The 17,802-nt window shown below is 36.8% G+C and overlaps 1 protein-coding gene across 1 annotated transcript in view; it reads left to right on the top strand.

Moving 5' to 3' along the window:
* LOC124716304 overlaps positions 1–17,574 on the top strand; it is a 141,181-nt gene extending 123,607 nt beyond the window's left edge. The window contains exon 9 of the mRNA XM_047243163.1: positions 15,238–17,574. Coding sequence (XP_047099119.1) covers positions 15,238–15,849 — 612 coding nt within the window. The 3' untranslated portion in view covers positions 15,850–17,574. The remainder of the gene's footprint in view (positions 1–15,237) is intronic.
* The last annotated feature ends 228 nt before the right edge of the window (positions 17,575–17,802 follow it).

The following is a 17,802-nucleotide window of genomic DNA, read 5'->3' as shown; positions in this document are numbered from 1 at the left end:
TGTCTTGTGAGAAAAGAGTGATTTGGATTTCACATGACCGATGTTTCTGAAATCCCTGCTGCTTGCCATTGAGGAGGTCATTCTGTTAAAGCTACCTCATTTTGTTTAAACTCATAATATGTTCTAAGATTCTACAGCAAATCGAGTCAAGGATACTGGACGGTAGTTTTGTGGATCATTTCTGCTACCATTCTTATAGACAGGTGTGACCTGTGCCTTTTTCGAAGAAGTGGGCACAGTTTTTTGTTCGAGGGATATATGACAGATTATAGTGAGAAGAGGGGCTAACTCGGTCGCTGATTCGCATAGAGCCTGACAGGGATTCCATCAGGGCCTGGAGTTTTGTTCAATTTTAACAATTTCAGCTGTTTCTCAACACCACTGAGACTAATACTTTTTTCATCCATCGTTTCAGTGGTACGACCATTAAATTGGGGCAATTCTCCTGGGTTTTCCACTGCAAAGGAACATTTGAAAATGGAATTAAATATTTCAGCTTTTGCTTTGCTATCCTCAGTTTCAGTTCCTGTCTCATTCATTAGGGCTGGGCACTAACTTGGCTGCCACTAACAGCCGTCACATAAGACTAGAATGTCTTTGAATTTTGTAAAATGTCATTTGACAGTATTATGCTATGGTAGTCAGTGAAGGCATCGCGCATTGCTCCTTGACAGCCAAATGCATTTCATTCAGCATCTTTCTATCTATAGGTCTACACTTGGTTTTATACCTGTAATGCAGCAATCTGTTTCTTTAAAAGTTTCTTTACAGTGACTGTATCATGGAGATTCCCTCCCAATATGAACTGTTGTACTGGCACGTGTCTATTCAGTGCAGTGTCACTGCGATTCACCCAGGAATGGTCCCTTGGACATCATAAAACCCGAGACATGGTTCTTAATAGGGTGTGTGGTCATTATGGACAGCAGTGCATGCTCTGCAGCATTCTTCCAAGTTGGCCACAAGGTTACTAACGAGTTCTTATTTGTAGGGTGTTTCATTTGTCCACCAGCACGGCTGACAAGTACTGGATGGTCATTGGTGCATGTGGACATACTGCAATATGTCTCCTGAATGCACCCCACACTTCACACATGCTCAGTGACCTTTTAGTTGGGGAAGGGGTGCAGGCTAATCCATTTGCTGAACATCTTCCCATTGAAAGATCTCTGCTTCACCTGCACTGTTCAATGCAGTCATGCCTAAAATTTAAGTCGGAGCCAAATGCACCCGGAAAGATACAAATGTGGAAGTAGTACAGAGTGAGTGTACATGTTCAAAGATTTGGAGGCTGGTATGCCCATGCAACATTATGCCTCCCCACAGCATAACACCTGGACCACCAAAACGATTGTTTGGCTGTGCTGGATGCATCCTCACATGGAAAGAGAAGTTTTATGGTGTGGGGGACCATAATGTTGCATGAGAGATTTACTGACCTCCAAACTTTTGAACACAGTATACTCACTGGCCAATGTTATTGTGACATTGTACTCTTTCCACATGTGTGTATTTTTAGGTGTGCATTCAACCCTGACTTCATTTTTATGAATGACAATGCCTGACTGCATTGAACTGTACAAGTGGGAGGAGCTCTTGGAATGAGAAGATACTTGGCAAATGAACTTGCCTGCCTGTTCCCTTGACTTAAATCCCATCAAATATGTATAGGATGGATTTGGGAGACGTATTGCAGCACATCCACATGCACTGACGACTGTCCGGCACTTCTTAAGTGCATTGCTGAAGGAATGGAATGCCCTACCACAAGAACCCCTCACCGACCTTGTGGCCAGCATTGGAGCATGTTCCAGAGTGAGCATTGCCGTCTGTGGTAATCACATGCACTATTAAGAACCATGTCCCGTGTTTCATAATGTTCAGTGGACCATTGAGAGCCACAGTAACTTCACGGTAATTACTATCTGTCATTTCTATTCATCTCATTGTATATTGCTTTGTTACCTTCGGTCCTATACTGTAGTGCTTCTATGTATGCTCACACTTGACAGTGACACATCATGCAAAATTTATTTTTATCCTTAAGTATTACACACCATTGTGTTATCATTTCAGTAATATGTTACTTACATTGAAATTCTAATATTACTTGCATTTAATTTGCATAAGCACATTACAGTGCATCTACTCACTTTAATGGAAAAGTCACTGCCATTATAACTTTGTAGCATTCAGCACACTTAACACAAACTTTAAATAACATAGCAATACACTTCAAGAGCTAAACCTCTCATTGGGCTTGATGTAATGTTAAAAAAAATTATATCTTCACCATTATTTTACTTTCTGGGCAGCTGAGCTGGCTACCACTTATTTTCATTCAGAATGTGTAAATATGAATGATTTAATCTCTGTGATGTAGGCCACACGATTATAAAAGAAACTTAAATATCTCTCTCTCGCTTTGTCCAATAGCTACAATTAATTTTACATCACTTACTGGTAATGTTAATATTTTCTTTTGTCTTAGTCTACAGAATCATACTGAAATCTGCACCTGCATTCAGAAGCTGTGACCATTATCTCATTTACATTAATGTTAAACACTTGGTCCTTTTGTGTTTATTCTGCTTTGATGTGTTACATCTTTATTATACAGTAATAATTTTCACTGCATTTGTAGCTTTGCCCAGCAATTTGCAATGCAGCTGGCCTTTTTCAGTTTTTTCTGTCGTAAATGTCCATCTTCATTCCTGTTTCATCATTGAGTTCTTGTCCATTATTTCTGTTCCAGTTCATATCTCCAATTTGTGTCATTTCAAACAGTTTGGAATCTGTGATTACATTGTGACTGCCAGTGTCTAATGCTGTTATTCAAGCATTCAGTGGTTTCTGTTTCTGTCTCTGCGCTGATGTCACATATCACTTCGGTTTGATCTTACTGTCCGCATTTTTGTTGATTCCTTGATTTGTTGCATCATCCTGTGTTGTGTCGAACTTAGACTGAGTGGATCTCTGATTTTCCTTTGGCTTGTGTTGTAGAGGACAAGTAAAATTGACTCTAAGTCATGGTCTGGTACCATTTACAATTTTTGGCGTTTGTTTAGTGGAAGTTCATTATTTCTCCTTACATATGACCTTCGACAACTCTGATTTTCTCATTCTCTGTCCAGTGCTGTAGCAGTCCATTGTGGAATTATTTTATAAAATCACTGGGTGTACCTTGCATCTTCCAGCATGGGTGGTTTGGTTAGACCATCTTGTAGCAAATATGTCATTAGTTGCTTCTGCCCCCATACTGCTGGTAGTTCTTGGAAAATCTCCCACATTTATGCCATTTTTTACTTGTTTTAGTTGATATGGATATTCAAACACACATTTCTTTTACTTGGGCCGTGCTTTCTTTTACACCTTTTTTGACATTTTCTGGATATTGATAATTTCCATGACTCTTTTTTAATTCCTTACAAACTCTTCATTGTATCTTGTCCATATTTTCGTAAATTTCACGTGTGTTTGTCTGTTATTTTCTTGGGCATGAATTTGCAATCTGATTACTGCTACAAGATGTCCATCTGTTTGTGACTTGTAATCTTGAAAAGCTTCTAGACTCTTGTCCTACAATTCTTTGGCTTGTGATCTTGTCCATTCGGAGTAATTTTATCATGTGGATCATGCCATGGTTACAGTCAAATCTTTTGTTTGATCAGCTTACTTATTTGTCCACTCAAAACAGTGTTTTTCAGTTAACATTTAACTTTCATACAAATTATGTAGTTTCAACTGTTGTGTACTATTTCATTTCAGTTGCACAAATAAATATTCTTTGATTACCAATTCGTATAATTAACATAGGCGCAATTCAGTAATGTTTGCGATTGCATGCACGGTTGCTCATGTTCTCAGCTCAGCATCGACCATTACTTGAAGTGCATGGCCTAGCTACGCCTTTTCACTCAAGGAATAAAAATTTCTACCGCAGTCCATGCACTATCTCCATTAATTCCGTAATTGATTTGCGCAATTTTTGGTGGTAATTTCTCATTGTTGGTCATGGACTGCTTCCTTCTTTTTTGGTCTGTTTATTATTTATTTCTTTTAGTATTGTTGCTAGTTAGTTCTATGAAGTAAAAAAAATCAAGGCTTAGTTTTACATAAATTCACTCTTGCTATATTCTAAATTTAATTCTAGTTGCAAACCTATTCTTATAAATCCAAAGTAACAGTGTTTTGAAGCTCTTGCCTGTGTTCAGGTATAATATAAAAGAAATCTCTTCACTCTTTCTGTTGTGCTGAGTCGTCTGTTGCTACTTTTTGTTCAAACTATGTAAATAAGAGAGTTGTCCAAAAAGTGCTCCACAATTTTGCTCAGAATGCTTATTCTTAAGAGTTACAATTCGGTGACAGTATAAGCAGCATTTCTTTCGCATGTTCTGTCATATATAGGGTGTTTAAAAAAATGTTGAATACTTTGAGAGCTTGTAGTACTCACTGAAACAAGAAAAATAAGTCCAATAAACACGGGTCCGGAAATCGATACTTCATGCGATAAATATGTTTAAAGAAGGCGTTCGACATGGCATCTACTCATGACAACGAACTCCTCTGCCCTCCGGCATAAGGAATGATGCAACCACTGAATTACACCCGGTTCTTGTTGTTGTTTATCCTACTGGCACGCATTGAAGATGCGACCCTGTAGTGTCCGCCCATCGTCGATTGGTGCGGTGTAGACAAAGACAAATTCCTTCAAATGTCCCCACAACCAAAAGTCTAGGGGACTGAGGCACAGCGTCCAGCAAGGTAGGCGATACGTTATTGAAAAAGTCCAGATCATGTGCCCCAGTTAACCTGTGTGACGTAGTGCATATGGCCCTATTAATCTATTGCCAAGTACTCCTGCCCATACTTTGGTTGAGAATCAGTGTGGATGCCCCTTTCCTGAATTGCTTAGGAATTTACATCTGGCCATACATGTCAGTTATGGAGATTCATAACACCATCCCTTGTGAAACCTGCCTCATTGGTAAATAAAGTCTTGGATGTGAATAGTGGATCTGCAGCGCACTTCTGCAACAGCCATTGACACAACTGCTGTCTGCCAGGATGATAGTGTGGCCTTAGGACCTGAACGTACTTTAGATTATATGGATACAGCAATTGTTCATGAAGTTCTCCCCCCAGATAAGAGAGTGGGACATGCCTTCTGCTGCTATTATTAAGCAGATGATTTGTATACAGCACTGTCATAAGATGATAATTGACCACTGCAGTAGTCCATTATTTCTGCCAGTCGTACATGTTGATTTTTCAGACGAATATACTTTCTGAAACAAAAAACACATTTGTCATGATCACCATGAATTGTAAGTAGCCCAAACAGATGAGTTTGATGGCTCCAGATATATTCTTGAGGAAAAAAAACTGGGTTCACAAAGGGCCTAGCATTCAGCGCACGTTCGTCTGTCGATTATTCATATGATTTTGAAATGCATCCCTGTTGGGATGATTTCTGAATGAGTCATGAACTGATTTTTGAATGTTTGTATAGTGTACTTGATGTCTCTGTCAGGGGAATCCTCATCGTATCTAGAAATAAACTTTCCTCGAGACAAAAAGGGATGGGGCTATATGAGCTGAGTGGTGTAAATCCAAACGGATGCCATTTATATGTCATTATTAAAAATTTTCCTGGCACATTTGTGTAATATATCTTAAAGTGTAACACGCACAGAAAGATCAACATTATATATGGAGGCTTGACTCCTCTTGCAACTTATTAACCTTAGAGACAAACATTATACATGAAAGCTTTGCTTTTCTTGTTTGTGTGTTCACACTGCTCAACAGTGATATTGCTATTGGCTGAATCTCAATTTCAGTGCTTCGGAAAGTAACATGCGGTCGTTTGGTGGAATTTGGATTTATACTTTTGTAATATGAAAATATGCAGTGTACGTCTTGCTGCACATCGACAATTGTTTCAAAATGTGTTTTTTCCCCTGATTTTCGTTTTCTAAAGTGCTGGGAAATTATACACCCGTGTATAAAACCATAACCATTCAAAGGATTGATAACATTATAATAGAGGGAAACATTCCTCGTGGGAAAAATTATATATAAAAACAAAGATGAGGTGACTGGCAGGTCGATAGACACACAAACATACACACAAAATTCAAGCTTTCGCAACAAACTGTTGCCTCATCAGGAAAGAGGGAAGGAGAGGGGAAGACGAAAGGAAGTGGGTTTTAAGGGAGAGGGTAAGGAGTCATTCCAATCCCGGGAGTGGAAAGACTTCCCTTAGGGGGAAAAAAGGACAGGTATACACTCGCACACACGCACATATCCATCCACACATACAGACACAAGCAGACATATTTAAAGACCCTAAGGGAAGTCTTTCCACTCCCGGGATTGGAATGACTCCTTACCCTCTCCCTTAAAACCCATTTCCTTTCGTCTTCCCCTCTCCTTCCCTCTTTCCTGATGAGGCAACAGTTTGTTGCGAAAGCTTGAATTTTGTGTGTATGTTTGTGTTTGTTTGTGTGTCTATCGACCTGCCAGCGCTTTCGTTCGGTAAGTCACCTCATCTTTGTTTTTATATATAATTTTTCCCAAAGGATTGATAAGTTTTACAGTTCCGAGGTAAAATATACTGTCACTTAACACGGAAAGAGTGAGTTTTCACCCAGGAGAAAGTGTATTTTTAACTGGGAAATCCGGAAATTTTTTTTTTCCTTGTCCGGGTATACACCCTGAATTAATAACCTGAGACTCACAGTTTGTGTTGCAAGCATAATGAATACATTTTGCAATAAATAAAAAGCCAGCTGTTAGTTTAAAATTGCTCATAAATTGTTTTTGCTCTACATATTTCTCACAGCGATTAAACTTGCAGCATGAGCGCAGAAATTGTGCAGTACTGATGCATGAGACCAGTTAACACATCACATCTGCCTCCTAGTGCATCACATCACCATGTGTCCTCCTCAGTTCGTACTGCTAAACATGGTGCAGTCACTCCAACATCAATACAACTATTACATTCTAAACTCTTTAGACAGGTCACTGTTTTTAGTCCGAAGACTAGTTTGATGCAACTCTCCATGCTACTTTATCTTCTCCGAATAACTACTGCAGCCTACATACTTCTGAATCTGCGTACTGTTTACATCATTTGGTCTACCTCAGCAATTTTTACACCCCCCCCCCCTCCCCCCCCCCCTCCACACACACACACACACACACACACACACACACACACACACACACACACACACACACACACACACACTTCCCCCAATACTAAATTGGAGATCGCGTAGTGTCTCTTAATGTGTCTGACAAACTGATCCCTTCTTGTAGTCAGGTTGTGCTACAAATTTCTATTCTCCCCAAAATCTGTTCAGTGTCCCCTTATCTGTATGTGATCTATCCAGCTAATATTCAGCATTCTTCTGTTTCACCACATTTCAAAAGCTTCTAGTCTCTTCTTGTCTAAACTGTTTATTGTCTGCGTTTCACATCCATACAAGGCTATACTCCAGACAAATACCTTGAGAAAAGGTTCCCTAACATTTAAATCTATATTCAATGTTAACAAATTTCTCTTCTTCAGAAACACTTTGCTTGCCATTGACAGTCTACATTTTACAACCCGTCTACGTCAGCCTTCATCAGTTATATTGCAGTCCAAATAACAAAGCTCATCTACTACTGTGTCTCATTTCTTTTTGTAACTGCCTCAACGTCACCTAATTTGACTACATTTCATTGTATTTGTTTTGCTTTTGTTGATGTTCATCACATATCCTCCTCTAAAAAACTGTCCATTCCATTCAATTGTTCTACTCCTACTTTTTCTTTGGTTTCCTTTAATGCTTGCTCAGTGAACAGATTGCATAAAATTGGGGGTAGGCTACAGCCTTGTATCACTCTATTCTCAACTGCTGCTTCACTTCCATGCTCCATAACTCTTATTATAATTGCTGTCCGATTTCTGTACAAGTTGTAAATAGCCTTAAGCTTCATCTATTTTATGCTTGCTATCTTCAGAATTTCAAAGAGTATGCCAGTCAGTATTTTCAAAAGCTTTCTTAAGTGTACAAATGCTGTAAACTTAAGTTTGCCATTCCCTCATCCATCTTCTAAGGTAAGTCATAGGGTCAGTATTGCCTCACGCCCTACATTTGTCCGAAATCCAAGCCTGTCAGCTCCTGTTTTCTTTGGAAGTGAAATTATTACATTCTTCTTGAAGTCTGATGATGTTTTGCCTGTCTCGCACATCTTACATACCACATGGAATAGTTTTGTCATGGCTGGCTCTCCCAAGATTTTCAGTAGTTCTGACAGAATTTCTTCTGCTCCTTGGGCCTTGTTTCAACTTAGGTCTTTCAGTCCTCTATGAAATTCTTCTTCTTTTCTTCTTCAAAGGCCTCTTTAACTTCCCTGTAGGCAGTATCTGTCTTTCCGCTATTCATACATGCTTGTAAGTCCTTATATTTGTTCTCTAGCCATTCCTGGTTACCCAGTTTGCACTTTTATCAATCTCATATTTTAGATACTTTCGCCTGCTTCAGTTGCTGCATTTTTATATTTTCTCTTTTCATAAGTTAAATTCAGTATCTCTTGCGTTATCTAAGGATCTTTACTAGGCGTTGTCTTTTTGTCTGTTTGATCCTCTGCTCTCTTGCTATTTTATCTCCCAAAGCTACCCATTCGCCTTCTGCTATATTCCTACCCCTGTTCTTGTGACTTATTGCTGAATACTACCTCGGAAATTCTCAACAACCATTGGTTCTTTCAGTTTATCCAGATCCCATGTCCTTAACTTCCTACATTTCTTTGACTTCTTCAGTTTTAACCTACAATTCATAACCAATAAATTAGGGTCAGAGTCCACATCTGCCCTTGGAAATGTCTTAAAATCTGGTTCAAGTATCTATATCTTAACCCTTATCTAATAAATCTGAATTCATCCGGTGTCTCCAGGTCTCACCTACGTATACTACCTTCTTTCATAATTCTTAAAACAAGTGTTAGTGCTGATTAGATTGCACTCAGAGCAAAGTTCTGCCGGATGGCTTTGTCTTTCTTTCCTTTCCCTCATTCCATATTCACCTACTATTTTTCCTTCTCTCCCTGTTGCTATCGAATTCCAGTCCCTCATCATAACTAAATATTCATCTCTCTTAACTATCTGAATAGTTTATTTTATCTCATCATACATTTCTTCAGTCTCTTCATTTGCAAAGTTAGTTCAGGATGTATAACCCCCAGGACAACGGGGAAATCTGGCAAAGTCTGGGAATTTTTTCGACTGGGGAAAACCCGGGAATTTTTAACAATTCAGGAAATTTTTCATTGTTCTAGTTTTCGGTTAAATTTAATTTTGATGGGTAAGAACTGACACTATAACAAAGAATATTACTGTATCCCATACTGCAGCGATAAAACATAAAAAAAATAAAAAAAGAGAAAACAAAACAATAAAACATAACTTGCAAAGAAAACACAGTGCACACAAAAGTGTCTGCCAACAACAAACTGCTTCTGATGGGCGTGATGTCACAACAGTTTACATTAGGTTCATTTGAGCAGTTGCCAGCAGGCTCATGTGCAGTTGTGTTGCATATGAGCAGTACCTTCTTCCTTTTTGAAGAGTGGTTGTTACCTATATCGGCAGTAGCAACAAGGAGCCATATGCTACCAGGAAAAGTTTTTCTGGTGTGCCCAAGCTGTCTGATCCACACATGTGCGAGCAGTCTGAGTTACAGTGCGGAGGGGGGGTAGTCCCACTTGATCCGTGTTTACGTTTGCGATTTTGCTGATCGCTCTTTGTTTACAGCTCTCATGACAAATGAAAACAAAACGGATTTCTGTGTCTGCGAGCTACCAAGTGGATTAAAATACATTCACATGATAACAGAATGCTAAAATATGTTGTTAATTTCAGATTTCTTGTTTCCATGTTATTGGCAGTCAAGCATTATTCGCCTTGCAAAACAATGAAGTTAATTTTGTCGGTTTGCTAAAGAAATTTGGCTTTTATTAATCTTTTCTCCTGAGGCAGTCAATTTATTTGAAACAAAGTGTTTCATTCCATACTATTGGCTAATTCCAACTGTTTGTCGAATTTCAAGTGCACGTTTTCATCTCCAGGCACGTATGACATTATGCCATAATAAAGAATCAAACATGAGAAAATTTACAACCAGAAAACCGCACTGGAAAGCTTAATATCAGGTTGGGGCCTACTTCATTGTGAATCTGGACATACAAATGTGCACCTTTAGCTGAATTATGCAGTTTAGTATGGTTTATGAAATTCCAATGCTCTTGAAGTATCCTCTGATGGCCTGTTTCTTTTATGACATAATGTAAGATCTCTTAATGCTTTATATGTATTGAATATACGGGCTTCCTACGTCATCGTAGCTGCGTACGTGCTGTTACACCTTTTTTTTGGCACTCTCTGGAAACTGCTGAAATGACCTTATTTCTAACAGGTAGCAGGAAGATATTGCAAATGGTGGTTTGAAACACATTACTATCAAAGTAAATTTTTGCTTTTACACTAGATGAAATATGTTACATATGAGAACATGCGAAGAATTTCTTAAACCACAGTGTGTTTGACTCTCATTTAAAACTTTGAGGACCAACCACTTAGAATAATTTTGAGCCCTGAAAACCAGACATTTATGTCATTATTAAAATTTTACTAGCACATTGGTGTGATGTATTTTACAGTGTAACACAGGCAAAAAAAGACCAATATTATAAGTAAAAACTTAGCTTTTCTTGTAGCTTATTGATCTTATTAGAGACCAATATTATATGTGAAAGCTTAGTTTTTCTTGTAGCTACACTATATATATTACTTTAAACCATTAACTTTTTCCTAACTGTGTGCTAGCACTACTTAAAAGTGAGGTTGCTAGTGGCTGGCTACATCACATGCCTTATGCGCTGAATATCTGCTGTTATTGTCTGGTGAGATCATGTGGCATAAGCTATTATTGGCTTACAAAATCGCATCGCAATCTCGATTTCAATGCTTTGTAAACTATTGTGCTGTTTTTGGTGAAATTAGAATTTATAATTTAGTAATACAAAAATATGCAGCGTATTGGACTATAAAAATATGCAGCGTACATGTTGCTCACATCAAAGACCTTTCAAAAAGTGGTTGTAGTCATCCTCCCCCCTCCCTTAAACTGCCAGGAAGTTCTATGTCGATATATAAAACCTTAACCATTTGAAGGGTTCATAAGTTTTACAGTTCCGAAGGAAAGTGTACTGTCACATAACATGGAAAAAGTGTATTTTTCACCCGGAGAAGAAAAAAACTTTTTTTTAACCGGGAAATCCGGGAATTTTTTTCCCCATGTCCACATATGCACCATGTACTTGGTATCCTTTCTGACTGAAGGTTTGAGGAACTTTGACCGTTTACTTGCGTAATGAAATGAAACACCTGCAGCTGTTCTTTCAATGTTATTTATTATATAATTATCAATTTCGGTGATTCAGAGCACCATCTTCAGAACTTAACTGACACCGAGGAGGTTAACCCCAGTCATACATACGATTCTATCAGTGGTCAACATCTTTGACCTGGATTCTGTAGACTGTAACAATGATGATATGTCTCAACCAGTTGGTAGTTGCCAGTTGATGATTGGAGACACATCATCATTGTTACAGGCCATGGAAGCTAGTTTGTTGATGTTGGCCACTGAGGTAACATGTACACAATTGGAGTTAATCCCTCAGTGTCAGTTAAGGCCTGAAGGTGGTGCACTGAATCTCCGAAACTGGTAGCTATATAATAAATAACAGCGAAAGGACAGCTGAAGGTGTTCCATTTTATTACATTGTACTACAGTGGTGGGTGTGGGCTTTGTGTCTATCTTGTTTTTGCTATACTGTTTGTAGTAGCTTGCCTGCATTCCTATTTTGTTATTAATTATAAACCTACTCCTGCATTACCCCTATTTGATTTTGTGTTTATAAACTTTTATTCAACTGACCAGAAGTCCTGTTCCTTCTGCTATCGAACTTTACTAATTCCCATTGTATCTAACTTCAACCTATCCATTTCCCTTATTAAGTTTTCTAACCTACCTACCTACCCAGTTAATGGGTCTAACATTCCATGCTCTGATCCATAGAATGCCAGCTTGTATTTTTTATATAATATTTCTACTTCTTTGTAAGGATCAGTAACTCCAAAAATATATCTTAGCATTCCTGTTTTAAACATGCAAGTAAGATTTTTTCAGCAAATGTAACTTTATATCAGCAGTTGTTTTGATACTTGTCAAGACATCATTAAAGTTTAATTATTATTTTGCTCATAAAGTTACTTTCCAGCTTTTATATTTTGTTTCAGTATTACAAAAAACCAAATAAGATGTTCGTGCCAGTCTATGAAAATTGTATTTTAGAATATTGATTTGAAGTGCAGTTTGTATGTTTGGTACTTGTATTGCAACATGACAGTCTCCACACAATTTAAAGTGCATTGTGTATACTCAGTTCTCTACTCTTTCTAATGAGCTATAAGTTATCAAAAGGACTTGTTGCAAATATGTAACTTTTGAAGCTAGATGTTTCGACAGATTGTTTTTCAGTTTGCATTATGTGATACATTGGATGGCGTTTCAGTTATTTGCCCAGGATGTGGTCATTATCAAAGTAAATAAACTATCATCTACAGTTAAATTCTTTCTCAAAATTTTATCTTTAGATATTTACATGCTGCAAACATGGTTGTGGTTAGAGTTCATTGGAAACTTTTCTTTCCTTTATTACTGTGTGAGAATATTAGCTGTACATTATAAAATTGTGTAAATTTAAAAGTTAGAGATAATATCTTGATATTTGTTTCATTTCTTTGTGTGGGGGTGTTATATGGCAAAAAATTGAGCACACTAATTTATTTCGAAGAGCCTATTACATTTCTGTATGTATAGCACTCCCAGATGATTAAGTCTTAAACACAGTATACAATAAAATGTGAAATAGCACATCTGTGTATGCTAGCTTGACGTGTTCTGTCCATTGTGACAAACGTTTGCATAATGTGCTACATTTTATCCACTAATGTGGCAACTGGGCATGAGGCTCCAGCTTGCAGTGAACATGTTTTGTAACAATTTTAAGGTCAGAAGATGACAGCAAAGCCTGTTGAAACCATTTTTCGAAAACAAGTAAGTATTTATGCAATCTTGGATATAGAAAGTTATTTGCCATGGAATGAAGCAGATTGTGTTATGTCAGGGAAGGTGTCACTATTCAAACTAACATTGACATTATGCTGTGTTACATGAACAGTGCTTTAAGTTTATTGAATAGTACTACACTATAACAGTAGTATTTAGCAGATGCCATGTCACGTCTTCAGAATTGTATAATGATAAAAACAGTACAATAGCTTGAGACACACTAGTCAGTGAGACTTAGGTTTAATCCACATATCAGATGAAAGCCTATAGGTGTGACAGATTAGACAGCCCTTGTTTGAATTTCATATGGTTTTCTGCTATCACCTAGGCAAATACAAGGTTTTTTTTCCCCAAAGTTGATCTCAGAAACTCAATACACAGTTATGATAGCTGACATACACACAAACTCAATTTTTTGATGGTTTGATGACATGTGTAGCATACAGTTATTTTCTATAACTGGGAAGAACACACTACAAACATGATAGAATACATTACCACATATTTATTAACCAGCATGACTCAAGTTACAGTTATCAGTGGTGTAAGAGACTTTACACATTCTTTTGAATTTAAATTGTTCATTTTCTTGGCTGTGGTATCCACAATTGTTGGAGTCTGTTTCCATACAGCCTTAGAATTGGCGTTGCCGTGAACATCACTATAAACATGTTGCATGTGTGTGCAATTGTACAGGTTATATTCAGAAATGTAAAATTGCTAACTTCACAAAATACAAAAACGAAGTATCCTAGTACTAAACTATCAGTGAGTCACAATTGGAATTGGTCATCTCATACAACACCTAGGTGTAATAATTCGGGGAATATGAAGTGAAACAGTCATATAGACTGTCATAAAGCAAGTGGCAGACTTAGGTTCTTCGGTGGGATTCAGGGAAAACTCAGTCAATCTGCCAAGGGGAGTGCTGGTGCTGCAACCCATTCTGCACAATTGCTCAAGTGTGAAGGGTTGAAATAAGAGGATTAACAGGGAATCTTTAAACATACATAAATGTGGTCAGAACAAATAGTTAAAAGGTAGCTTATCCACGATATAATTTCGCAGAAATGCTAAAAGTAGCCTGGAATGGCAGATGCTTGTAGTTTTAAGAACCAGTGAGGAATATATTACAGCCTCTTACCTATCCTTTCTGTAGGGACTGTAAAGCAGTGACTAGACTAGTAACAGTGAGCAGAGGAATTTAACTGTGCTAGTCTGTTCAGGTCCAAAACTCCTAAAAGAAGTATTCTTTTATCTTTTTTATCGTATGAGGTATTTGTAAAAATCATTGATTTCATTTGTAATTCCAAGAGCTGTCAGTGACGCAGATATCTGACTGTTAAAATAGTTTTTTGCAAATGGTAGTTGTTACATAGTGCAGTGTTCAGGCCAGTATGACCCAAAATAATCTCTTTATTTGATTTTCTCAAATTAGCATTTTTTGTGACCTTTTTTCCATGCTTGTATGTTGACAGGTTTAACTTCATATAGTAATGCATGCTCATGTAGACTCATTGTCCATTCATCTTTCCACCAGTCATAATAGATCGATGCACTTTTTTCTTAGCCTACCGGTACTTCATTTATGCCACATCTGCTCATTTCACAATTTTGGTAGTTCACTCCTATGTTTGAGTGTTTAAATAAGAATGAAAGAAACTGAGCATTATTTGTCACGTAGTGTACATGTCTTCAAACAGAAAAAAGAAAATTAGAGATGTGACAAATTGTGAAATGGCGTTTCAAATGAAGTCTTATTCACTCTTAAACTTAAAAGTCTGTTCTTACTTTCTTTCTAAAATACCAGGCACTATTCCTGTTTCGAATAATAATTAGTTCAGTCACCAGGAATGAGTATTAAACTAAAACTGATTGTTAGAATAGAAAAGTGAGTTTATTAATTCTAGTAAACATTATAGTTTGGAAACTTACATTTGACTCTAATTTTATTTACATGGAAATTCAAAATTATAGTTATTACTGGTGTGTACTTATGTTTAACCTGTTGTAACATAAATAACATTAATATTTTTTTCAGAATGTTGACGATATAGAAGAAAAATTAGTGAAAGAGTCAAGCCTATTAAAGTCTCAAATTTTAAAGCAGATACACAAGAACACAGGAGTCAACACTTGTGATGTAAGAAATGAACAGAAAATTCTTAATGAACAAACTGAAATAAATGAAAAGCTAAAAAACATGGATGAGAAGCTAAAAAACGTGGATGAAAAGCTGGATAAAACTTTAAATGAACTGGCAAATTTGACAGAAATTGTTAAAAATCTGTCTTCAAATCAGGAAACTGTCTGTAGAAAATGTTCATGTCACTGCCAGACCACGCAAGCAACTGCTACAAAAAGCAATGGCAGTACAACAATAAATAATTTGGAACAGATAGGAGTTCCGGTCAGCTCTGATGAACAATGTTCAGAAACAAAGAACTGTGTTGTAGACTCAGAGAAGAAACACTATTCACTAAGGAGGTCTTCAAGGCTAAATAACATAGGCGCTCAGTATGCATATGAGAGTCTTAGGAAGAGTACCAAATTACTTACAACTCCTCGACATGGATCAGCTAAAAAGACGAACACCCCAGGAAGAATTTCCAGAAAAGTCATTGCTCAGTTGAACGATTTGTATGGTGATTAAGTACATTGACATTGACATATGGGTCATTCCATTGTTGCGGGTGTGACATTTTGTCCTACTTTTCACGCGTAAAGTTATATTTATTTGTACTTCAGTTGTCAGAGTAAGGCTAACTTTAATGTAATGAATAGAATAGCATGTTATTAAGTTCCTGTAAAAAATTTTAGGTTTTAATTTTACACTCAACCTGCTAAAAAAAATCGTGAAGAAGTGTTGCGGGTGTGACAAATCTTTACCCTTCATTTGCACATAGCGGTGTTCTTCAGTTATTTTGTCTTCTACTTCTGAATCAGGATGGTTGATAATTTTTTACACAGTGAAGAAAGGAGTAATAAAATACAAGATATGATAACTTTTATTCACAGACACTTCCAAAACACAACATATTTTTTTCCTTCATGTTGCGGGTGTGACATTGCGGTTGTGACACATAGATACATCAATATTATTGAGTGTAATTTAAAACAGAACGGCAAGAAAATACTTTATTGTTTACAGCCTTCCCAAGCGATCTTTTGGAACTATATGATTTAGAGGGTGACAATTTTCAAGATGAAGTGGGAGTTCGAGCAGAAATTTTATTCTTTTCTCGGTGCCTCCTTTGTCTTTTCCTATCTTGCATATGTTTAAGCTTCTTTCGATCATCCTGCAAGGCAGCTTTATTTTTTTCTCTCCGTAACTTATCGTTTTAGCGTTCCTTTCTAACATTGCCTGATACTGAATTGGAGATTGCTTCAGTTTTTCCCTAAACTTGCAGCATCTTTCAGTGGATGACATGCTTGTCCCATAATAAATTACAAGAATAATACTTTCAGCTGGTTGGTAATAATAACAATCACAGCAATAATATCAACAATGACAATAACTGTGTCTGTTGTTACAGTAAAATTTCCTTGTTACAAAGTTATGGTATCATTGTAACAGCTCTAACACTTTGACATGTCACACCCAAAACGCGTTTCTTGGCATGATAGACTGTTTCTACAAAAAAAAAAATTATAATTCAAAGTTGTATCCCATGGAACTAACTTCACTTTTGCAAACTTTCAACTTTACATTACATGAAACTAAACTGATAAATAAATAGGATAAATAAATAAGTCTATTTCTGTGTTGTGAGTGTGACAGAAATTCCGTATTTTGGTTTTTTGAAGATTCAGAGCTTATTTACCTGTATTATAAATGTAAAACCACAGCTACAGCTTCACAATTATCCAGAGAGTATATGCATAATACATGGACATTCAACTTCAAAGACACTAGTCTGTAGGGCTGCTAACATTTCACATTAAATTTTACAATTTTTTTCCCTGACACCAAAAGTAAGTTTGTAACTGTTTTACACCTTTCAGGCCAGGATATAATGAAAACTGGGATTAGTTTCTGCTTCCTTAACCTTTTGGCTACAGAGAGATATGCCACACTGTAAGATCTTTTAAACATTATTTTTTTTTTATTATGAAGGGTCCTTTCACATGGAATGAGCCATATGTAAATGGCTGAAGTTGTTGAAAAAAGACATATAATACATGTTTTTGTTATTTTTAGTTCTTTTTTTAGATACTGGATATGTAAAATGATCATTGTGTAAAATAATTGTGAAAAACATTGACGGAGGTTTAAATGCTTAAATATGTGGACGAAATTTAAAATCCATTCGTTTTTAGTCCTGTTAAGGTAACTTTTACAGATCTATTTTTAAAACAATAAATTTAATTTTGTAAATATGTATGAAAATTCTAATAAAACTCACCTTTATTAAAGAAAAATGCTTTGTTTACATAATTTTAGATTATACCCTTGCTGAGGAGGAGAGCAGGATCATTTGTAATTTTAAATCCCTTTCCTCCTATGTTACACAATATAATACAGTAAAGGCCTAAGCAGTCACTGCTGTTACGTGTGGTTATACACTAGACATCAGTCAGTGATAGGTGAGTGGTTGTAATTCTT

This window comes from Schistocerca piceifrons, chromosome 1 (genome assembly GCF_021461385.2).
Source record: "Schistocerca piceifrons isolate TAMUIC-IGC-003096 chromosome 1, iqSchPice1.1, whole genome shotgun sequence".
Lineage (NCBI taxonomy): Eukaryota > Metazoa > Arthropoda > Insecta > Orthoptera > Acrididae > Schistocerca > Schistocerca piceifrons.
This window is presented reverse-complemented; position numbering and strand designations above follow the sequence as displayed.